We start from the raw sequence: 22,590 nt of genomic DNA, 5'->3' as shown, positions 1-22,590 counted from the left end.
AGAGTAGATTAGCATATTCTTGTTTACTCATCTTCTGAGGGGCTTTTTCTCTTTTCTTTCATTTTGTGGAGAAGAAGGGAGGGGGGGAGGTTGGGGGAAAGGAGGGGGTTGTGGCTTATGTTATAAAGGAGGCCAAAAAAATAAATAGATTAGAGCATCTTTTGGGGGGAGGGAAATCAGTGGGTCTGAGTCTTGGAGAAAGCTGGGGGGTTGTTTTGGTTTTTTGTTTTGTGTGTGTGTGAGTGTGTGTGTGTGTTTTTTTTAAGAAGAAAAAAATAAAGGGAAGAAAATTCAGCAGAGAAAAGAAGAGAGAGAGGAGTTCCAGCTGTGGAGGAATAGAGGAGAAGAAGACAGATAGAGAAGGAAGAACAGAGAAATACATTTCAACCAAGAAGGAGTTTTGATTTATTTGATTTTTATTTGTTTTAAGGAGAAAAAAAATCTATAAGCAGGAAAAAGAAAGAAAGAAAAAGAAAAAAAGAAAAGAAAAAGCAACTGAGAAGGGTTATAAAAAGAGCAAATACCAAGAAGGGTGAACAAGAGAAGAAAGTCAAGGCAAGGAGGAGCCCAAAGCTGGCAGATCGGGAGGATTTGCAGGGGAGAAGGGGGGGGAAGATTGGAAATGCAGCTCTGGAGTTTGCTGCTGCCTCTTGCGCTTCTCTGTACAGCCCTAGCCAGTGGACCCGAATGTGGGATGGACGAGCGCTCCCGCAGGGCACGAAGGGACACCAGGCACAGCCGCCAGCTCCTCCACACTGCCCCGGGCACCTGTGCCACCAGGTTAGCCCGAGGAAGGCGCTCCACTGCTGGGCTGGAGCCTGGGCATGTCCCCCGCAGGAGGCAACAGCGGGAGGTAAAGGACGAAGAGGAGTCCCTTACCCCGAGCAGGGCGCTCTATTTCAGTGGCCAAGGTGATCAGCTGCGGCTCAAGGCAGACGTAGAGCTGCCCCGAGATGCCTTCACTTTGCAAGTGTGGCTGAAAGCCGAAGGCGGACAGAGATCTCCGGCTGTCATTGCAGGTAGGTCCGGCCGTGCCTGTGGCTGCAGCATCCCCGCTCGGTGCCGGGAGGCGGCTGGAGGCGTGCGTGTGTCCGGGAGCGGGCTGTGCACACCCAGCCCCGCGGGAGCGCCCCGCACACACCCCGGGCACGCCAGCGCCTCTGCCAGCACCGCCGGGCTCGCCTTCACCCCGCCGCACATTCCGGGAGATCCCGGAGCTCTGCCGACCGCCTGGAAGTATAGGCTCGCAGGAAAAGTTATGTAAACTTTTTGCATAGGGGAAATGGCAGTGCCCCGGGGTAGTTTTCTGGCTTTCTGGGTGTGCGGATTGAGGTGCGGGTAGAAGAGGCAGCTCTTACGGTGGGGTTTTTGTCTAATTTGCAGGTTGGAAAACTGTAAGTAGAGCATTTGAAAGTGGCTTGTTTGTATGTATGGAAAGAAATGTATGTGACTGGTGTGTGGCTGCAAAGAAACGCATATCTAAGGTCCCCCTACGATTTCCTCGGTTTTATTGGCTTTTTAGTGTACTCCACTGTTCGCTCTTCAGATGCAGTGTTAGCATGTGGTTTCCAAAAAGCTATAAAGGAGCTTTTTGGCTATTGTGAAACCTCAAATGAATCAAATGAGTTTATAAAGTTCCCAACCCCTCGACACTCAGCTACGGCTGGGACTCGCGCTGCAGCTAGAGGATGTGTGGAGTATTTTTGTCTCCCCTTAGAAATGGCAAGTGTAACATCAATGATTCTAAGGTCAAACAGCCCTATAAAATCATTTAGTACTCAAAGCAGCTACCAGTCTAAGCTGTCTGAGCTGGACAATAACAAGGAGTATTGCACTTTTCTTATTTAAATTTTATGAGCCCATCCTGAATTTGGGTCCCTCTCCCCGCGTTCTCTCCCTCTCCCCCTCCCTCCCTCCCGCCACCTCCCGCCCTTTCCTCGCTTTAGTGATAAAGTGCAGCGAAGTTGTCGTGAAATCGGATACTTTTCGGAGGGTTACAAACCCTTATAAATGTCGCCACATCCATCTTTCGCTCTGAAGGAAGTCATAGAAAATGGAAATGCCTTTAAAAAAAAAATACTAAAAAAAAAAAAGGAAACAAGTCAGAAAGAGAAACGGGTATTGGGGGGCGGGGGGAAGACATGTTTTACAGTTCTTTTGGCAAGGAGATTCCCTGAAAGCACAAAGTTTCCATGTCCTAGGATGCCTTAAAGAGACAGGGAGGATTTCCCCTTTCCCTTTAAGCGGAGTCACTTCCTCGCAGGAGGCAGCGCTGCCTGTGCCGGTGGCTGCCCCGAGCCCCGCTCGCTGTCCCCGGCCACCTCCCTCCTGCCACATCCGCGCTCCTCTCCCCCTCCCTCACCGGCTGCTGCCTCGCAAGAAAGTTGCTTTGTCCTGAAGAAAACAAAAAACTGTGATGAACTCAGCCGTGCTTTCCCTTAACTTTCCCCAAATCGCGGCTGCTCCGCTCGCTCCTGAGGAGGGAGCCGCGGTTCCTGCGGGGCTGCCGGGGTGGGCAGGAGGTGCCGGGCATGGGCTGGTCCCGTGTGCTTTCAGAGCAGTGATTTCATAGGTGAAACACATTATTCCTTGCTTTATTCCCCCTGTCTCTTCTGGTTGCCAACCCTAACTTAAACCCCAGGGCTCAAAGTGCTTCCCTTTCAAGTTAGGGAAGGCAGGATTGGGGTTTGCACAGATCTCGTCAGTACCAAAACAGGGTCAGGGTATTTTTAAAGGTGTTTAATCCAACACCTAGGACCCCGTGTGTGTCTTTGGTGCAAGTATCTCTAATTCTCACAACAGGGAACCTAGGCAAACACACACAAAGATCATTTGTAGTAAAATACTTTAATTGGATGGGGGAGGTTGGTTTGTTGCCTGTATAAAACACTTGACCCATTTTATGCATGGAAATAACATTCCACTGTGAAAAATGAAGAGAAATGCCCCAGTTTTGCACCGTAGAGCGTCAGCTCAGCTCAGGAGGACTTTGTGATTTTTATTTTATTTTTTAAGCTCCCCCTGCCCCCCTCGCACTCACTCTTGAAGAGGAGCCAGGTTTGGCTCTGTGTGTAAACACCTGGAAGAGCTCCAAGAGGAACTCACTTGGAGTATCCTCTGCACACCACAGCCTCCCAGACCTGCAGCAAGCTTAGGGAGAGATTACGCTTCCCTCAATGAGGAAATCAAGGGTTCTGGCTGCCAAAACTCTTGGCTTTCACATTTTCACTGTTTTGGGATGTGACAGACTGAGGAGCTCAGTTCTGCTGTTGAATTTACATCTGTAGGACCCCACTGAAATCAAGAGCCCATCTGGCTGTTTGGAGGGGAAGGGACTGGGACACATTTGCTGGCAGTGCCAGAAGTGACTTTCTCCCCAACTTTTTGTCCCAGTTGCAAAGCGGGAAGCTGTGTGGCTGTACAGATCTGAGGGAAGGGGTGGGATTGACTGGAATACATCTCTTTTTCAGAGTTGCTCTTGTGTCTTCACCTACTTTCTGCCCCCCACTTTCTGCCCGTGACCACTGCTCCCCTTGCACCCCTCCCTGCTGGCATATAAGAAATTACTGCGAGTCGTGCAGGAGGAGCCCCGTGTGTGCCTAGAGGGGAAACCTGTTGTGTCTGTTAAAAATCTCATGTAGGACCCAAGTTGTTATCAGCTTCTGCGCCTGAGCCCTGACATAACGGAGTTCTTCTGCTAATCCAGGCTACAGGAGTTTCTGTCTGGAGCCAACTCTCCTTACGTCACCCTCTGCTGCAGTATTCAATTTGTTTTCATAAATGGCTAATTTTACAGCGCTGTTAAGTGGGTTCGTCATTGTGCCGGGCCATGCCCTGTCTCTGATGAGAGGCAGTCCTGGTGCCAGGCTCTGCCAATTTTCACGCTGCTTGGCAGCGATGTTATTGCCGCCCTGTTTGACTCCACTGATATCTGCTCTGGCATTTGTCAGAGGGAAAGCTGTTGGGAAACTGCGAGTCTGACCCATTGATCCGCCTTACGCAAAAGCTCAGGAGCCCTGTCGGGGCTGGGCTGCGCTCCTCGGAGCAGTGCTGCTCCCGGAGCACTCCCTCCTTCCATCCCTCCTTCCATCCCTCCTTCCATCCCTGCTCCCTCCCTCCCTCCCCGGGCCGCAGAGTTCTCACAAACCCTGCTGGGATGTGCGCAGCCAGCCCGCAGCACAGCGCATCTCTCTTGTAAACACGCACATGTGCACCTGGAACCGGGCAGGAGCCTTCCCCTGGAGCATCCCGGGGATGCTGCTGCAGGAAAGGGTTAAGGTGAGGCTGTGCTGGGTTAGGTAATGCACACACACCGTGTGAAATGAGGGGCTTCAAAGCGCTGCTGACCTTGGAATCAAAGAGATTTCGGTTCCACTGTGAAAAAGCTACCCCATCCTAAGAAACAGGATCCTCCCGGGTCCCTGTCGGGTGTTTTCTGCTGTGTGGGGTGGCTCGTGTTTTCACAGGAGAGAGATGTTGACTCTTCACTGGCTGGGAGCTGAGGGGAGCGGGATGAATGATCGCCGGAGTAAAAAGGCGTGCCTGCTCTGAAGAGTGAAAGTTATTTGTATTTTGGTTTGGGTTTTTTGTTTGTTTGTTTTTTTTTCCCCACTTCTTGGTTTCATTCCCCTCTGTCTCTATTCCTCAGCCTGCCAACAGGGAGCATGATCCCAACTTAATAAAGCTTCATGTGTAAGGGACTGCCTGTGTTTTCCCAACTTCAGTCCTTGATGAGCCTAAAACTGCAGCAGAATCCAAAGGGAGAGAAAAGCCAAAATCAGCACGGTGGAGCTCACTTAAAGCCACAGCTTTTGAATGTAAGAGACTGAGAAACATCCGTGTCAGGGTCCAATAATTGGGCAATTATAAAGATATGTAATTGACACTGCATAGGTCTAGTCCCTCCAAGGAGTTTCAGAATATATGTTTACTTTGGGGAGTTGTTTCCCTCTGAAGTTTTGGAGTCTGATATTGGTTTAATACACTTCAGGTAGAATTGGAGAGTTGGGTCCTATCTCCAGAGCTGATCCTGTGTGGGGTGTGCTGGGAACTTGAGGATGTTTTCAACAGAGAGTTTACTCAGAGTCTCACTGGCATTGAAACAACAGGCAGGTAGATAATGTGGCATTTTCAACAGCCTGGTGTCTTCCAATTGCATGAATTTTCTAGCTGTGTTCTGTAATGAAGAGCTACAATGAAGGGGTAAGACAAATACAAACCTTGTGGTTCTGTTGTTTAGTTAGTGCTGGCATGTGCAAGGTCCCAGGGTGCTGGCCATGGTGGGCAGAGTGGAGAGGCAGGAGCTGGAACACCTGCACAGAAATTCCTGCAAGGGGAAAAATCTCTAAAACACCATTGCTGAAGGGTGGGGGAAGCTGTGTGGGTTTGGCTTCCCTGTGGATGGGTTCAAATGATAATCCACTTCATGACTATGGATCTGGACATGGCTTGACTCATAGGTCACTGAACAAAATACCCTCACAGCTTGTCATTTACTAAATATTTGCCTTTGAACAGCACATTTCATTCAGCCTGTGGAAGCTGGGACAAGAATCAGAAACTGATTTTTCTTTTCATAACATTTCCAATTTAATCTGGTCTCATTCTTTTGACCAGCTACACTCTAGAGTCAGAACAGCACTGTTAGAAGAAAGTTGTTGGGGTTTTTTTGACCCTTAAAACACACAGAGGCTGCTCTAATTAATTAAAAGATAATAAAACAGTGAGGGCAGTTTGGCTCTGTGTTTGAAGGATGGCAAATTTACATTCCTCAATGATGTTTGGCTGTCTCCTGTAGGCATGGAGTTGTGTCCCAGGCTCAGTTTGCCTCTCCAAGCTTCATTTCAGCCTGATTTATTTCGAGCCAGCCTGTTTCAGTTAGAGGAACTCACGTGAGGCAGAAAGCAAGCGGAGAGGATGGTGTTTGGAGAGAAAGCAGGAGCAGGGCTGTCCTCAGGGACCTGTGGAGATGTCTGGAGGAGCGCAGAGCAGAGCTGTGCAGGGCGGGCTCGGGGCTGAGGGTGAGGGGAAGCCCTTGGAGAGCCTTCGCACGCAAAGCCATGGCCAAAGCCAGCCCTGGGCGGGGTTGGAGCATCCTGGGAATCGGCTGGAGCTGCTCTGCAGCCTCCACTCCCACCCCAGGGGGTGCCAGGAAGGGGCTCTCAGTGGCCAAGGGGGTGCTGATCTGTGTGTCCTGTCAGCCCCAGTCACACAGGGCATGGGGAGGGATGAGCTGAAATCCCAGATCCCAGAGGGGCTCGGTGATGCTGGCTCCCTGGGAAGCCCAAGCCAGACCCTTCACACAGGTAGGTGCCACTTCCCAGTGCTCAACAGGACGGGTCTCTGCTTGTACAGCTGAGGGGAGCAGAGAGTTTTGGTGGAGAAATGCCTTTTTTGGAGCCTGTGTCTGGCTCTGCCAGGACTGGGGTCTGTCATAAGAGAGGTAAAGCCATGATGCACCCTGGAGCACCTTTAACCCAGAAGTGTTTTGTGCCCTGGCTGCTCAGAAAGCCAACTGTGTCCTGGGCTGTGTCAGGAGGGGAGGGGGATTCTGTCCCTGTGCCCAGGTGAGACCCCACCTGCAGAGCTGCCCCAGCCCTGGGACCAGCACAGGGAGCACCTGGAGCTGCTGGAGAGATCCAGAGGAGGCTCCAGGGGGATCAGAGGGATGGAGCAGCTCTGGGAATGTTCAGCCTGGAGAAGAGAAGCTTTGGGGTGACCTCAGTGTGGCCATGAAGAGGTTCTACAAGAGAGCTGGCCAGGGACTTCTGACAAAGTCCTGGAGTGCAAAAACAAGAGAGAATGGCTTCACACTGAAAGGAATAGGTTTGGATCAGATATTGGGAAGAAATCCTCCCCTGGGAGGGTGCTGAAGCCCTGGTACAGGGTGCCCAGAGCAGCTGGGGCTGCCCCTGGATCCCTGGAATGTCCAAGGCCAGGCTGGATGGGGCTTGGAGCAGCTCTGGGATGGTGGAAGGTGTCCCTGTCATGGCAGGGGTGGAATGAAATGACTTTTAAAGGTTCTTTCCAACCCAAACCATCCATGAAAAATATTCCAGGACCAACAGAGTTTAGGTGCTCTCAAGGTGACAGGATTAACCAAGTGCTTTAACATTGGATTTTCATGCTGGCCTGAGCCAGGAAAAAAAAAAAAAAAAAGAGCCATATATAGTGTTTTTTTTCAGAAAGACATATTGAAAAAACAAAAATAAACCTTTCCATCACTGGGGTCAGCTGAAATGCTCCCATATAATAGTTTTGCTTCTAATTTTATCTGTTGCTTTTTCAGCTCCTCTTTTCTTTTCTCCAATAGAAATTACAGGAGCAGAAGCAGAGAAGGGACCACCTGGGTTGCCAAATTCAGTCCCCTGCAGTGTCAGGGATATAACAGCAGATAATTAGTCCAAACATTCACAGAAAATCCACTTTGTAGGTTCTGATATAGCACAGGCCACAGAAGATTTCCCAGTGCTCTACTATAAACCAAAGCTCTTTAGCTAAGACTGGGAGTCACCATTTTAATGTAAGACAGGAAAAGAGAAGGACAGATCGACAACATCTTAAGTACCTAAAATCCAAAACATTGGTTTAGAAAACTGTTAAGTATGAGAAAGAAAAACATTGGCTGGTAAAAGGTATCAGCTTTCTTATTTTCAGAGAGTTAAAATGAATCAGGTGTTTTGACAGTTATGAAACTTCCATTGAAATTTTCACTTGGAATATTTGCCAAAACTGATCCTTTCCCACAGATAGTCTGTTTTGATTAATTTCCCCCTTTCCTGAGAAAAATATTTTATCAAACATTTCCCACCCTTCTCTGGTCTTAGCCTGTTCCTACATCCCATTGCAGCAGGAATGAATGCTTGATTGCGTTTTCACTTCTTTGCATCTTATATTCCAGATGATTGAGAAAATCCATCAGAAAATACTTGTTTGATCAAAGTCCTCTATGTTTTTTTTCCCTCAAGTGTCTCAGCAAGTCTAATATAATTTTTTTCTTCATTTACCCTCCTCTCTCAATGCCACCATTTTTTTTTTTATCTAGTACTGTTTACATGGGCAGTATATATTAATCTTCCTATTTCATATATGCAAAATACATTGGACTCTTCTCTTTCCTGGGTTCTGGGTATTTGCTTCATGCATTGTTGTGGGCACAGTTGCTGTTTTGTTTCTTTGTTTTCCCAAAAAAGAGGCTTCTGAAGATGAAGATGTACATTTTCCCTGACCTCACCCTTCAATTGCTCTGTGCCCATTTCCCCACCTGGGGGTTGCTGACATCAGGATATGATTCTTGATTTCATTTCACCTTCTGTGGAGACAGAATACTTGATTGTTGTGCTGTTTTCTCTGTCTCTCCACATTTCTCCTCATTTTCTCTGCTGTGAGCATGCATGCACACACACACACCATTTCCAAAGCACCTTTGATTTTCTTCCCAGATCAATAGAGCATTTAAACTCCAATGATCAAGGAGGAGCAGCTTGTTTATTTCCCCACATATTCTGACACAAGTGGCACATCTTGTAAACTGCTTTGATTTGATGTTAGTGCCTATTATAAAGTTTACTCTCCCCAAAGCCATCCATGAAGTTAAAGTACTCTTACTCTGAGCAGGAGCAGAGCAGAACTCAAAAAGGCGAGGTAAAAAGAGAACAGGAGTGAATGTCTTAGCACAGAAATTTGCTTTCTGCTATCCTAGTTGACAGTGATCAGAACAATCTGAGGACTGTTGAGCATCCCTAAGTTTGACAGCAGCAAGTGGGGGTACATTGTGTATGACAGATAAAAGTGAACAAATATGAACAGAGGTCAGTTATCCCCTGGCAGAATGGGGCTGGATTCGTGGTTACATGGAAACATGGACTTGATCCTAAACCTGGCCAAGATCATGAAAAATACCATTGAGCTTGGCTGAATCTGGCAAAGGCTGTGATTTCAGAGTTTTCTGCAGCCTGGACCTGTCTGTGGTCCCTGCTTCAGTGTCCTTTTTTTTGTAGACTTTTTTTGCTTTGGACATGAGAGAAGAAAAACTGTGAAGCCCTAAGAGCAGAGGGAGGGGGATGTGTTTATTTGCTTTTGCTGTACACCAAATCTCAAATTGGCCTCTGTCTCTTTCAACCTTCCCTCTTTTTTTCCCCTCTCTTTATTCCTTTCAATTTTTTTTAATGTCCAAATCTCCCCTATTCCAAACCCACTCTCCCATTTTCTGTTCTTCAGAGCGATGTCAGCGAGCGACTTTCCCGTCCAATCCCTCCACCCTCTCTTATCACCACCCTAGCCTCAGTTTTTCCTCTGCTATCTGGTGTCCTCGATTCCCCTGCTTTCCCTCCTTCCTGCTCTGCACTGTGGCTGCTTCCCTGCTCCTGTCCCGTCCTCGGTGCCGCGGGAGGGTGGTGTCCCCTCCGAGGGTGGTGTCCCCTCCGAGGGTGGCCGCAGGTTGGTGCCTTTGGCCAGCTGGTGTTGGAAGCGCTGTGGGAACACAGGGTAAGCAGGCTGTGTGTGCTCAGCCAGGCTCAGGGGCTTGCCTGTTTTCCGGGAATTATTGATATTGTTCTGTTTAATATCCATCCTCGCCGTGCGCAGGGAGCGAGCGCTCGCCCTGGCAGAGAGGGAGTCGGGGGGAAGTGAAACTGAGAAGCATCTGGAGCTGGCCTGGTGAAGCAGCAGCTGAGAGATATGATACCAGCTCATGAAAGCAAAAGAATTGCTGTGTTAGAGAAACAAACCACTCTGTTCTGTGCTGGGCACCTCCTGGGGCCTGGTGGGATCTCGAGTCTTCCTTTTGGGTGATATTTAGGGCTTTTTTATCTCTTCTCCTTCCTCCCCTCTGTCATGTTTTCCCTCTTTTTCCTTATCTAATTTATTGTCTCTCTGTTTGCTTTAAATCACTTTCCCATATGGATTTCTCTCTTCTGACCCATCTTCCCCTCCCTCATCTGATTCCCAGGAGTCTTCTGTCGTCATGGAACTGGGAGAAGAGCAGCCGTGTTCCCAACACCGAGCATCAGCTGCAGGCTCCTTTCCTCCTTCGTTCTCTTCCTTGTCTGTTCTCTGCTGTTAGTGTTGGAAACATATTCGCAAAGATCATCCCCTGGATTGAGGAAGCAGATTTTATCACCATTATTTTGTTTGTTTTATTTAAGACAGGGAAAGAAATGGAAAGGAAAGGCCTTTGCTGTTAGCAGTGTTACTTAGTTTTGAATGGAGTTTTTTTTCTCCTGAACTAAAGTATCCTAGTCCTGTTATTTTTCTTTGTCATTGCAGAAAGGTTGCAGTTGTATAATCCTGAACTTGCCACAAAACTTCCTGCTGCTGGTGGTGGTGATAAATCTCAGGTGTGAGAGAGCACATCCCTTAAAATCAGGGAAACTGAGGAATGGAGGGATGCTCTGCTTTGTCCTGGATGTGGCAGTGTGCTGGTGACAAAGTCAGCCATCAAACCCACCAGCAGCCCTTCTGCTATGTTTTATTATTGTTTTTTGGGGGTGATGATGGTTATTCCTCAGCTGAGAGTGTTCTCCATGGGAAGTCACATGCCCTAATTCCTGTAGGATGTTTCCTTGTAGCTGTTGATGGTTCTTCAGCAGATTAGGGCAGTACTGAGCCAGTGGGGCTGGTGGACTCTGCCACCTGCCAGGTGACATCCTGCTGGTGACATCCCAGGGGCTGGGGGAAGAAGGCACTTGGCATTTGTGACGTGAGCTCTTTGGAGATGGCACAAAATCAGATGGTCTGGAATTCATATCTCAGACATGCTGGTGATGGTTGAATCCACACAAATTACAGTATTTCTCAGCTCTATCTCCCTCCCACAATGGGAGAGAAAAGCAAATATCAGCAAAGCCCCTTAGTTCAGAGTACTCCTATTTAAATTGGAGTACTTTGATATTTTTTATCCGTCTCCACATTGATTATTGTATTGACTTGCTGAAATGGCTTGTAAAACATGGAAGTTGTAACTGCTTATCTTCCTAGGAAATGCTGAAAATCTGCCTCTGTATATCTCAGGCTATGAAATTAAGGACAAAAGCAACTCATTTACCCCCCAGTTAAATCCAGACCAGGTGAGAGGCTGCAGAAGGGGTCCCAGAGGATTTTTGGGGAGGGATCACCCTCGTGGCTGAACAACCAGAGTTTCTGTCAGGAGCATCACCGGGGAGGCTGTACATCCAATCCACAGGAGTTTGTTCTGAATGCAGCAGCATCTGTGCTTGTAAAGTCTGAGGTGCTAAAGTTGAAATCTGGAGCTTGCATTACTACTGTCTTACATGTCATCTGTCTTGTGGATAAACAGAGCAGCCCCTCGGAGGTCAAAGCAGCACCTTTCACCAGTGATAATTTAATGAGAATTATTTTCAGTGTAAACTAGACAAGAATTGGAAGCCTCCTGTGCTGTAGCTCGTGAATGGAGATGTTCAGGGAGAAAAGGAGTACTGGGAGAAAAAGCAAATGTTAACTAAATGCATTACACACACGGTTTTGAAACATACTTGGCAGAGGGAAGGGTGAGCAATACAAGCCAGATTCTGCTGTTGAACACACCAGAGTAAACCTAGAGTAACTCCTTTGGAGAGGAAATCAGGGGGAGCTGCTGCAGACCTGTGAATGTGTAGAATTTGGGGCAGAGACAGAGGGCATGCAATGGGGAAAGTGACCCAGCTGAGAGTGGATGTTGTGGAGAACAACCTCCAACCACCGTCACCGCTGGTGGTTTTATTTGGGTGTGTAATGGTTATGGTGATGCAGTGGGAAACATTTGTACAATGTGGGGTTGTTTTTGCTTTTTGAAGTATTTTCTGAATATACCTATATCGTAATCCCTCCAGACTGTGGAACTGGGCCATGTTACCAGTGTTACAGTGAGCCCTTTGTGCTTCCGGCAACAAACACTCCTGAACTCTGCTCTCCAGCTTGTGGCCTAAACTCCTTCACCCCTGCCCGTACTGTCCCATCTCCAGCAATAATATTCCCTCCTCTGTTTATAAACAAACACCCTCGGAGGAAGTTCACGGGAAGAAAAGTTAGTAAATGAAAATCAACCACGCACCCAGGCCCGGGCTGTGGGTTGGAGCCAGCAGGGCTGCTGGATGTTTCCTACCCTTCATCTGCTTGTAGGAGTTTCTTTGATGAGATGTTTGCCTGTCTGTCTTACTGTGTGTCTTCCTCATCTTTTCCCATCATCGTGGAAAATATAAAAGAAGTGGGGAAAAATTGTGGTCTCGATTTGCTTTGAAATCAGCATGGACAGAATTCAGGAGCCCTGAGCAGGGAGGTTGACTTCAGTAGCCCCGTAGATTTTCTTCTTGGTAAATCCACTGATTTTTGTCTGTGTTGTTGTTGTTGTTTTAGCATCAAAATCTAGATTCTGGCTCCTGGCAAAACTGTTGCTCTTGAGTTGCGCAAAGGCTGCAAAAGGACTAAAATAGCCCAAAGGATAATTGTCCACTACAGTCTGAGCACAGGGCTGATGGTACATCTGGTGTTGCACACCATTCTCACAGAAGCACCCCTTCAGGAGAGAGCAGGACCCAGGGGAGGGGATAACACAGGACTGTGGCCACCGTGGGCATCAGCAAAGCATGGTAATGGTGCTGGCAGCTGGAAAACACAGAATGTTTTTTGACTTGTTCCAGAGGTCCCACAAATGTCTGGCAGCACAGGGACAACTGAATAAAAAAATCCATTTTTCTTGTGGCTGCTCCTGGTTTGTGTCTTTAGCACTGCAGTCAGGTGCAAGGTGAGTGGATTAGGTGTTTGTTTCTTTCCAGGAGATAATTGGATCCTCTAATAAGTATTTCTTGCCATTCAGGATGCACAGAAACGTCCCCAGATACAGGAAAGCTCTGGCAGTGAGTGAGACAGCCTGATCAGGGCTGTGGTTCCTCACTTGGGCACAGGTGGGGTGTCAATGCAGTGCTCATGTCACTGCTCCAGGCTCCCTCTCTTCCACAGGGAGTGTGTTTGGAAACTGGGGCTAAGGGAGCTTTTACAGATATAACAAATGTGGAAGTTGTGGTCCCACTTTTAGTTCTGAGAGTCTCAGAATTTTAGAAGTGTACTACAAAGGGCATCCAGTGCTGGCAGAATCTCCATACCTTAAAATGGGACAGTTTAAAGTAGTCTTATCTATTGCTTTTTGTTGAAAGAGTTGTTTCTCTTGCTGAACAAATATCTTCTGTCAAGTCTTATCTCCAGTGTGGTCTCTCCAGCTCCCATCCCAGTGCAGGGAAGATAATCAGAAGTGACCATTTTGCAGCATGGTCAGAGTTTATCAGTTGTTGCACAATCCCTTTGCCTATGAGCAGGTTAAATAAAGGGACAGGGTGCAGCGTGGTGGAAATGGACCTGGTTTATATTGGTGGGCTTCCTCTAAGAATTCCAGCAGAACTATCAACAGTTTCTCCTCCCAGGAAAGTTGATCCATTCATTCTTACCCTTTGAGGAGTTCTGAATTATTGAAGAGCAGAGGGTCTTCTGCTGGGAAAGGCTGGAATTCCCTGCAGTCCTCTTGCTAGGGGTGGTTTAATCAAACACACTGTTTACACTCTGTGTCTCAGCAGAGGCAATGCTCAAACAGCAGTGATCTTCAACTGGACACTGTTGCACTGGGGGTTTATTTTATTTTGTTTTAAACATCGGCATACCACCGGTTTAACTGGAAAATGGCCATCTGCAAACACCTGCAGGCTCCATGGAGCAGGCTGGAGAGCAGCTGCATCTCACAGAGGGAAAATCAGACAGCAAAGGGGCCATGTTTCTTCTCCAGAGGTTTCTGCAGGGCTGGGATTTGGCAGCAAAGGTGGGCTGGGAGCACTTGCACTCCTGGAGGAAGAGACCTTGCAGCAGGAGGAGGCTGAATGGTCCAAACTCTTCACTGAGCCTCAAACACTGATGGCAGAGGCAGAGAAGCAAAAGTCTTTTTGCCAAAACCTTGTGCTTTGCTTCACACTGTGAAGGCCAAACTGTTCCATGAACAGTTTCTGTGCTCTCAGGCTTAAGAGGGCTCAGACTGAATGAAACAGGAGCTGTGTATTCCATGAGGGAGAGGGAAGAAGGAAATGAGATTAGGACAGTTCTTCCTGCGCTGCCCATCTCTCCCCTCCCTCAGGAGAAACATCTTTTGCACCTATATCAACAAACCAACACTTTATTGCGCTTCTGTATGTCCAAAATTGGCCATAAGCCTTGAGTCAAGATTTTAACTTGTGTTCAGACACTTTCTTTCTCTTATTCCTCTTTGGTATATTCTGGAAGTGATGTATTTCCTCTCCCCAAGTGCAGGATCTTCTGTGCCTCACTGAGGAGGATGCACGCAAGTAGGCAATGCGGCCAACATTCTTCCAAACCCCAGCAATCCAACCAGCTGTTCAGCAGGGCTGTTATTTATTGAGAAGTGTCAATGTGCTCAACACATGGTGTCCTTTGCCCTGTTGAGCCAGCAGCCTGGCTTTTATGGGTTTCTGTGACAGTTGTCACACGCTGGTGATGGGACAAGCTGGAACAGGGACAGGGTTTGTGTGAACATTATTCTAGGAGGGCATTGCAGCAAGATGTTCTATAAGGGAAGGAGGGACAGAGACCAGTTGGCAGAGGAGAGAACAGAGGCTGTTGCAAAGGGTAGAGGTTTCTTTTTGGCTGGTGCTTTCGGAAAGAGAACAGAGATTTCCTTCAGCGATAAATGAGATGCTTGGAGAGAGAGAAAGGGTGTTTGTTTCAGCAGTGATGCAACTCCTGTGTGAGAGAAGCAGACTCCCTCTCCTGCTAATTCCAGCTGCTGGCTCTGTGGCAGAGTGGAAATGCACAGGTTGCTTTGGGGTTTTAGTTGCTGCTCTGCAGTTGCTGTGAGGTGCCCCCAGCTCTGTCCTTTCCACCTCCAAAGGTGGGATAATGGCTCTCCCAGCCTGCAGAGAGATGCTGTTTGTAAGGATGAGGGAATGTCATTTGTGCAGTGCTTCATGAATGAAGCTGTGAATGACAAGTGCCACTCCTCTGCACCAACAGGTTGGAATGCTCAGCCAAGCATTAGGATTATTAGGACTAAAGAACAAAGCAGGGAATACCCTTATCCCCCTGTGCAAGTCTGGGCTGTAAACTGCAGCTTCGACACCGAGTCCAGGTGTTGTTCCCTGGAACAACAGAAAGAGACTGGTGTTCAACCCCTCACACCATCACTTTACTGGTTTGGGGTTTTGTAACCAGCTGTGCAGCAGTTTTTCCCAAATACTTTGGCCAGGGTTGTGCTGGGTTCCTGTGCTGCTGTGAAGGGAAGACTGAGGTTGGGGAATGCCAAAGAGACAGGGGGCACATCTTGCCAATCTCCCATTTATCTATTTGTCCCATCTTTTTTCTCTTGACTTGTGTAAGCTCGTATTTGTGAGTATCACAGGTATTTATTTTCCCTCACTGAAAAACAGAGCCATTGCCTGAACAGTGTGACTCTGGCCACATTCCCTCCTATTCAGCACAATGCAATCTTGGCTCTTTACTAGTTAATATTTTCTGTCAACAACCTGCAAGAAAACAAAATCGGTGCTGATAAAATTTGCAGATGTTGCAGAGTGCAGGGAGTGGTAAACAATGACCAAAACAGGACTCTCAGTTGGGTGTTTTCAAAAGCTGAGAACATGCAAACTGTGCATTAGAGTAAAGCCAAATGTGAAGTCATTCATATAGAGAGAGGGGCAGCAGGTCACACACAAAGGAGGGATGGGGGGAAAGGATCTTTCACCTGGAAGCTGAATGTGGAGCAGCAACTGCCTATTGGAACAGATAAAGCACGTAAATGTGAGCTGCCAATGTGAGGCTGTGGCCAAAGGTTTGGAGTCATCGTTGGCTGGGTAAACAAGGAGATACAGAACAGGACTGGGGAGGTTGTGTTACCCCTGTAATGACACTGGAGTAGCTGTTGCCAGAGCACTTTGTCCCATTCTGGTGTCTGCAGTTCAAGGAGGATGTTATATGGAAGATTTAGAGAGAAAACAATTAGCTGTGACAATAATTGTATGATTTGTAGCAAGTCTTGAAGTGTTGGACTCAAGATTAGGAGGTGACTTGATTGCCATGATCTTTAAATGAATGTTTTGGGAATGTTAAACTGATAATTGTGGGTTGGAAATAAATACTAGAGGATATTAGTAAATCAAATGGATCCAGTGTAGACTAAGCAACTTTAGATCAGAGTATTTTAGCAGTGTTTCAGCCTTGAGAGTAGTCAGTAACTGAAAAACCTTTCTGAGTAGAGTGGTGGAATATCTGTCACCATAGCTTTCAATACAGAACTAATTGTTTTTCCAAACTGCATGGTCTTTAAAGAGGAATTAATTCAGTGGTCACCCATATTGTGTCTAAGAACTTCTAATGTTAGAGTATTCTGGGTTTTTTTGCTATTACTGGAAAAAACAATTGAACAGTAAAGCACAAGCATGCTAATTTCAAATATTTTAATTTCTCTCTTTTTAATTTCTATGGGCTCTCCTTGACACTGGTGGGATATTTCTGATCACCACAATATTTCCAGCTCAATGTAAGGTTTCCTCACTGTCACTGCAGTTGAATTGTAAGGCTCTGTTTCATATGATATTTTTAATCCAGTTTAGACATTGTCACCTTTTTCCAGAATGATGTGCTGAGCAATGACTTGACTTCTCCCCTTTGGAACAGTCACTGTGTGAAAACTACCTGAAAAACAAGGCTGAAATCTTTTCTAATTGAAGGTAGTAAGAGCTTTATTGTTGACCTGAATGATGCCAAGAGTTTACCTACAGAACAGATTTGGGCGAGCAAAAATTAAGGTTTCTCTCTGGAAGCGGGAGCATTGACAATGCCAGGAATGTAAAACAACACAACAGACCCTTAAAAATGAAAAAGTGGATGAGAAAGCAGAGAATAATCCAGGGGTGACTTTAGCTTCTCATCCCCTTGCTGGGTGGTCTGCCTCAGTCTCAGGGCAGAGCATCAGTCCAGGGCATGCAGGATACTGGAATGACCCATTCCTGTGACTTCAGCTGAGTTGCAAACATTGACCAAAACCCTGTTGAAGGTAATTAGTGTTCTGAGACAGGACTTCACTTCATTTGAGCCATCCCCAGCTGGAGACTGTTCCTCAAAAGTCCAATTTAAGCCAAGTGCTCCAAATGTCCCAGTCTGCTCCCTCCAAGCCATGTGCACGTGTGTATGTAGGCCCCTGCACAGAGCAAATCGTGCCTGTACATGGTATTTTGTTAGTCTTCATTGCTCTGCTTCCAAATTTAACCAGAAGTAGAAGGGCTGAAATAACATAAGAAAGGTTGGACATATGATATTTCCTGCTGCTCAGCTAAATACGAGAATTGCCAAAAATCTTCCAAGGTAGCTTGTTTCTTTTACATTTTTTCTCCCAGTTCTGCAGACTTGAGAAGGTCAATTACTTTCGAGAAGGATTTGGCTTTGGCAACACTTATGGAAAGCGAAGCAGAATTATGACCTTTTGGAGGTTTGCCCATCGCTGTCCCATCTTGTCCTTTAAGAACTAAAGGCTGAATTTTCACAGCTACAGTCTTCAGTTTAATAGGTGTGAATTTGTTTCTGTGCACTTCTAAGACATCATGAGTATCTGTGTGAGAATTTGCTTTTAGATGTCTATTTATTTGTGCTCACAGATCAAGTGATCACTGGTATTTGTAGAGCAGAAATACAGGCTCAGGTATTTCCAGGAGGAAAATCATACCAAAACAAATGAAATTGGATTCAAACCGAGCAGAATAATAAAGCTCTAAAATTATATACTTAGGTTAGTATGTGGTGACTGCAGCCTATCTGGAATGCATACTATAATAGTTATATCATGTTAGAGAGGCAGGTTTTTTTTTCAGCAGGACGTTTCCTAGAAAGCAGAAATATCTCTGTGGTTTGTGTATGGGTTTGGAACTTGTGTGCAAGTATGGAGCTGGGAATTTGAGGCATGAAATAGTCAGGATTAGTGAAGGCCTGGATCCCTTTCATAAGCGACAGCGGAAAACAGGCACGATCAGCTCCCTTCTCCCCTCTGCTATTGCAGCCTCCTCCTCTGGGGATTGTTTTGGAGTCAATTCTTTGAAGGTTGATAAATGCCTCAGTTGTTTCTATTAGCACAGGAAAGATGCAGTCATATGGGAAAGCCAGATGCAATAGGATAGCTGAGTCTGGATAAGATCTAAGATATTTTTACAATATGATATTTAATTTTCACAAAGCAAAGCCTCTTGCAGGGTATAAATCAGCGTAAATGCACTGGAACTACTCAGTTTTGCACTTACAAAGTGAGTCTGCCCAAGAATGTTCTCAAAATCCAATTAAATAACTAGAACTGTTTCATGTGGAAATGCCCCTCAATTACAAAGACAAGTCTAAGCTATCATGATGTGATTTTTACAGTCTCCTCCCAGGGTGCCCTAGTTTGCATTCATGGAATTTTTTGTTTTTGTTTTGTTTCTGTAATAATGTGGATGTTGGCCATCTGTCTGATCCTGGAAAGGTTGTAAGGTTGTCCCTGCTCCCCAGGTTCTCTTCCCACTCCCTCATTGATCATAATGTTTGATTTAGGTGCCACTAGATTTCCTCCTTTGTTCTCCAGCCCTGTCCTCCCCCCTGCAAGCACACATGCATTGTGCAATGGTGTAAAAGCTCTCCTGGCTGCAGCTGGGAGTAGTAACTGCTCAGCTGGTTCCAGCACTGCCCTAAAGCTGCTGTAAAGGTCAGAGACAAGGGAATTCTAAAAAGCAAAACAAGCTGTGTTGTTGTCCCCCCTCTAATGCTGGCTGTGTGTTTTGATCAGCACCACAAGCCATCTCATGTGCAGAGCTCCCCTTCTCCCTGCCCTGTGTTTGTGGCCATCCAGGGCAGCGTGTCGGGCGCTTTTCCAGCCCCGCTCGGGGCTCGGGCTCTGCCACAGCTGATTGACTTGCACTGCTTGTCAGACACAAAGCACATTTTGAAAGGAAATGCCATATTGAACTCCCCGTGAGCTGATGGGTATTGTGCACGGTCATCTGATGGCACAGATGTGCCCCTAATAATCCTTCCAGGAGGATATTTCCTCCTGGGATGTTCTGGCCATCTGATCTGCTCTGAGGTATGCTGACCTATCTTGACCCAGTTTATGATCAATTCTTTCTGCTGTTTTCTAAAAAGAGCCCAGAAATATCTCTTTATCATTTAGATTGCCTGGAAGTTATGGTATTCTGTGTCTGTTCTTTCCACAGAAGATCCTCTGTGGTTGCTCTCAAGCATTAACTCTTACAGAGGGGAGGAAAGCCACTCTGTGTTAGTGTGAGCAAGAGTAAATTTCTCTGTAGAGCTTTGACAGCTAATCAGTGTTTGGCAAACAGCATAGGGAGGAAGAGGAGATGTGGGAGCAGAGGTGACTTGTGTTCCACCAAAATGTTGCTGGGCACCTTCATCTGTGTGAGTTGAGTGCCCCTTCTGCTGCTGTGCCTTTATCCAATGTGCTTTTTCTCAGGTTTGTGTGTGCTGTGCATGTGGTGTGAAAGATGGATCCATGCACTCCTCCTGATGTGTATCCTTGTGTTTTGCAAGACCTGCTTTTCAGGTGGGAATGGTGTTAATGCTGGATTTCTCTGGAGGTGAATCAGCAGCCTCAGGTACAATGGGAGGGTTAATTTGTAATCTGGTTCTGCTGGGCAGCAAGCAGAGATAAGCTTGGGGGTTCAGAGGTGTGTGATGATCCCTTTCAGCCAAACCAACAAATTTACTGAGTGCTTTCCATTCCTGATATTTGAAGGTTATCTGGGTTTTCATAAACGCTGAACTCAACTTTTTAATAAGGCTACACTAGAGTGTCTAAAATTGGCAGCCAAAAACCTGAATTGCTGTCTGAATCAAGCTGGATACAAAGTATCCCATATTTGTGACATACAGCAGTGATTCCCTGATGGAACATCAAAGTTTGACTTTAAGCTGGATCCAAGGGAAGTGTGTCTCTGCTATCACCACTGTTCCTATGCCTGTGTGTGTTAAAATCATCTCAGATGGACACATGCTTGTTTTCCAAGCTTCATCTGAAAATCCTCAGTTGTTTGTCAGAACAAACCAGGAGAAATAAATAATTTTGCAGGTATTACAATATCCTTACCCTTGTCTGGAATGTTCCTGTGATCCCAGAATTCATAGCAGGGACTGAAGTTTGACCCTTGCAAAACATGTGAATTTTTCTGTCCATCTAAAAGGCTGCCTAAAGCTGGTTATTAGATAATAAACAGTTTATTCACCAAGCACCAGTCTCCACTGGTCCTGCAGCTTGGTTGTGAAATGCTTAAGGAGATCCAGATAAGGAGCAAACCTTCCCACTAACCTTTGTTTACGCTGAGTCTGTAGATGAAGAAGCCCTTGGAAAAGCCATACCCAGCCCTGGGCTGGCCCTGTTATAACACTTGAAGGACTCAGCTCCTTCTCTGCCCTGTGGTTACAGTGCTGTGTGTTCACTTACACCTCAAAACCCTCACAATCTGTAATTTCTCACTAAGCCCAGCCTACCAGATGTATTTGCAGTAAGCTCTGCTATACTGTTAGTGGGTGTATTCCCACAATAGGCTCACTGGAGTGTCACTAATATGATTGTCCATGCCAGTGGCTGCTCTCTTGCAGCCCACATGATTTTGTTATCAACAGGGAAGGATTTATGTAATGTTCATAACTAACCAGCCGCTATAAATTCATGTCTTGCTGTGGTAGTTGTTCTCACCTCCCTGTTTTCAGACTTCGAGGTATCTCATTGAGCAAATGAGTGACTGGGAATTTGAGAAACAGTACACAATGTATGCTTAATTTGATGCTAAATTACACTGATATAAAGATTGTGATTTTAAAGAGCCTTGGGCTAAATTCTCGATGTTAATTAGGCATGGCTGTATTAGACTCTGTATTTCTACATGATGAAGTTCTTGTCTTTCATGGCAGAACAAAAAGAACTCTGTCCTTCTCTCTCAGGTCTGAATCCTCTGGCATAGCTTGTGAAGGATAAAATCTGGTGTGAATTCAGCTAGATTGATAGCAGCAGCAAACATCCCCTTTTTGCTCTTTAAGTAGTACATTACCACCTGAGCAAGCCTCAGGTGGTTTTCTTGAACCACTCCTTGTCTCAGGGGGTGACCTCAGGAGGCCTCTTAGCTGTGTTGGAAATGGTATAGACAGAGATGTTGCCTTAAGTACTCTGGATTTTGAATTATTTAACTCTTGTGGAAGGAAGTGGGGCTGGGGAAAGCACAGCAAAGGAAAGGAGAGATTATTTCTCCCCTTTGTAAAACTATATTGGGTTCAACGTCATACCATGAAATATCCAGTGCAGAACTCAAGAACTGCTCCAGTGGATCTTCACTGACTTATCCAATTGCATGGAACATGGGGATACTTAACCCAAATCTGTCGGTTTTAATTATTTTCCTCTGGACAGATAAAAGCTTTCTATAGGTTCCTGTAGAATATTTGCTCTTTCAAGCGTTCTTCTGCGCTTTGATACTAAACGATTAAAGCATGCTAAAGAAAAAAACAGCCCCAACCTTTAGCTCCCTGTTCTTGGGCCCCCTGACTGCAGCTTTGATTGTTGACCTAAATTCCCCTTTCATAACTGAGTCCTGTCACCTCTGGTTGGAGTCTCCCAGCAAAAGAGGCACGGCCAACTTTCAGAAGTGCAGGGCACTGTTTTCCATTCTGCCTCGTGTGGCTCTGACAGCTCCACACCTGATGTGTTCAAAGTCAACCTGACCTCCCTCTTCCCCTTCCCCCACCTCATCCTCCTGGAAATGAAACCATAACAAGGGTTTTGGTTTGTTTTGTTTTTTTAATTTTACTTTTGCCTTCCCCTCTCTTACTCTCCCCCCGCTTCCCATTGCTCAGCAAAGCGAGGAAACTTTTCCTGCATGAAGAATGAAATTCATAGTTCATTCTATGGCTGGGTTGGTTGCTGCAAAGATTGCTGTTATCCAGACACAAGAAATGGCACTGAAGTGAGAGAAGGAGGCCCTGGAGGATGTTATTTATAACATTACAGTGGGTTATAGCAGCTTGTATGGGCTACTCGAGCCTCTCTTCTGTCAAACTCTGCCCACAGAGAGCTGCTTCTGGCTCCAGCAGCCTCCAGCTGTGAGTTCCTGTTCCTCTGCTCCCATCCCAGTTACAGCAATGCCTCCTGTCCTCACCCAGGGCTGTCTCCCACGAGTTCAGCAGCTGATGTTCAGTGCTGTGCTCATGCTGCCAAACCCTGCCCCATGCACTGAGCCCATGTAAGGATGTAGCTCTATTTAAGTCCCCAGAAAAGTCCTGAAAACAAAGTGGATAATAAATGCTGGCATTGGTTATTAGAAGAGGTCAGATGGACAGTGATGGTGGAGCTGTTGTGGGTCAGTAGCCAAAGAACTGAGATTTTGCTTGCAAAAGAAAAGAGGGAGACTGACTTTCTCATTTCCATGTTTGGCTTTGAGGCTCTGGAGTTGAATTATCCAGCTTTCCCCACTCTTTTGATGCCTAGGAATTTACTTTTCCTATAAGGGACAAACATCACAGGACTGGAAGAAGCCTTGTGGGCCACTGAAGTCTGTCTCTGGCCAAGCATAAAGG

At 46.4% G+C, this 22,590-nt stretch overlaps 1 protein-coding gene across 1 annotated transcript in view; it reads left to right on the top strand.

Annotated features, from left to right (window-relative positions):
- The first annotated feature begins 346 nt into the window (after positions 1 to 346).
- The window catches only part of PAPPA (pappalysin 1), a 178,398-nt gene continuing 156,154 nt past the window's right edge, over positions 347 to 22,590 (top strand). The window contains exon 1 of the mRNA XM_058853889.1: positions 347 to 1,019. Coding sequence (XP_058709872.1) covers positions 623 to 1,019 — 397 coding nt within the window. The 5' untranslated portion in view covers positions 347 to 622. The remainder of the gene's footprint in view (positions 1,020 to 22,590) is intronic.

The sequence above is a fragment of the Poecile atricapillus genome, chromosome 20, assembly GCF_030490865.1.
Source record: "Poecile atricapillus isolate bPoeAtr1 chromosome 20, bPoeAtr1.hap1, whole genome shotgun sequence".
Classification (NCBI taxonomy): Eukaryota; Metazoa; Chordata; class Aves; order Passeriformes; family Paridae; genus Poecile; species Poecile atricapillus.
Note: the sequence above shows the minus strand (reverse complement) of the source record. Positions and strands in the feature narration are given on the sequence as shown.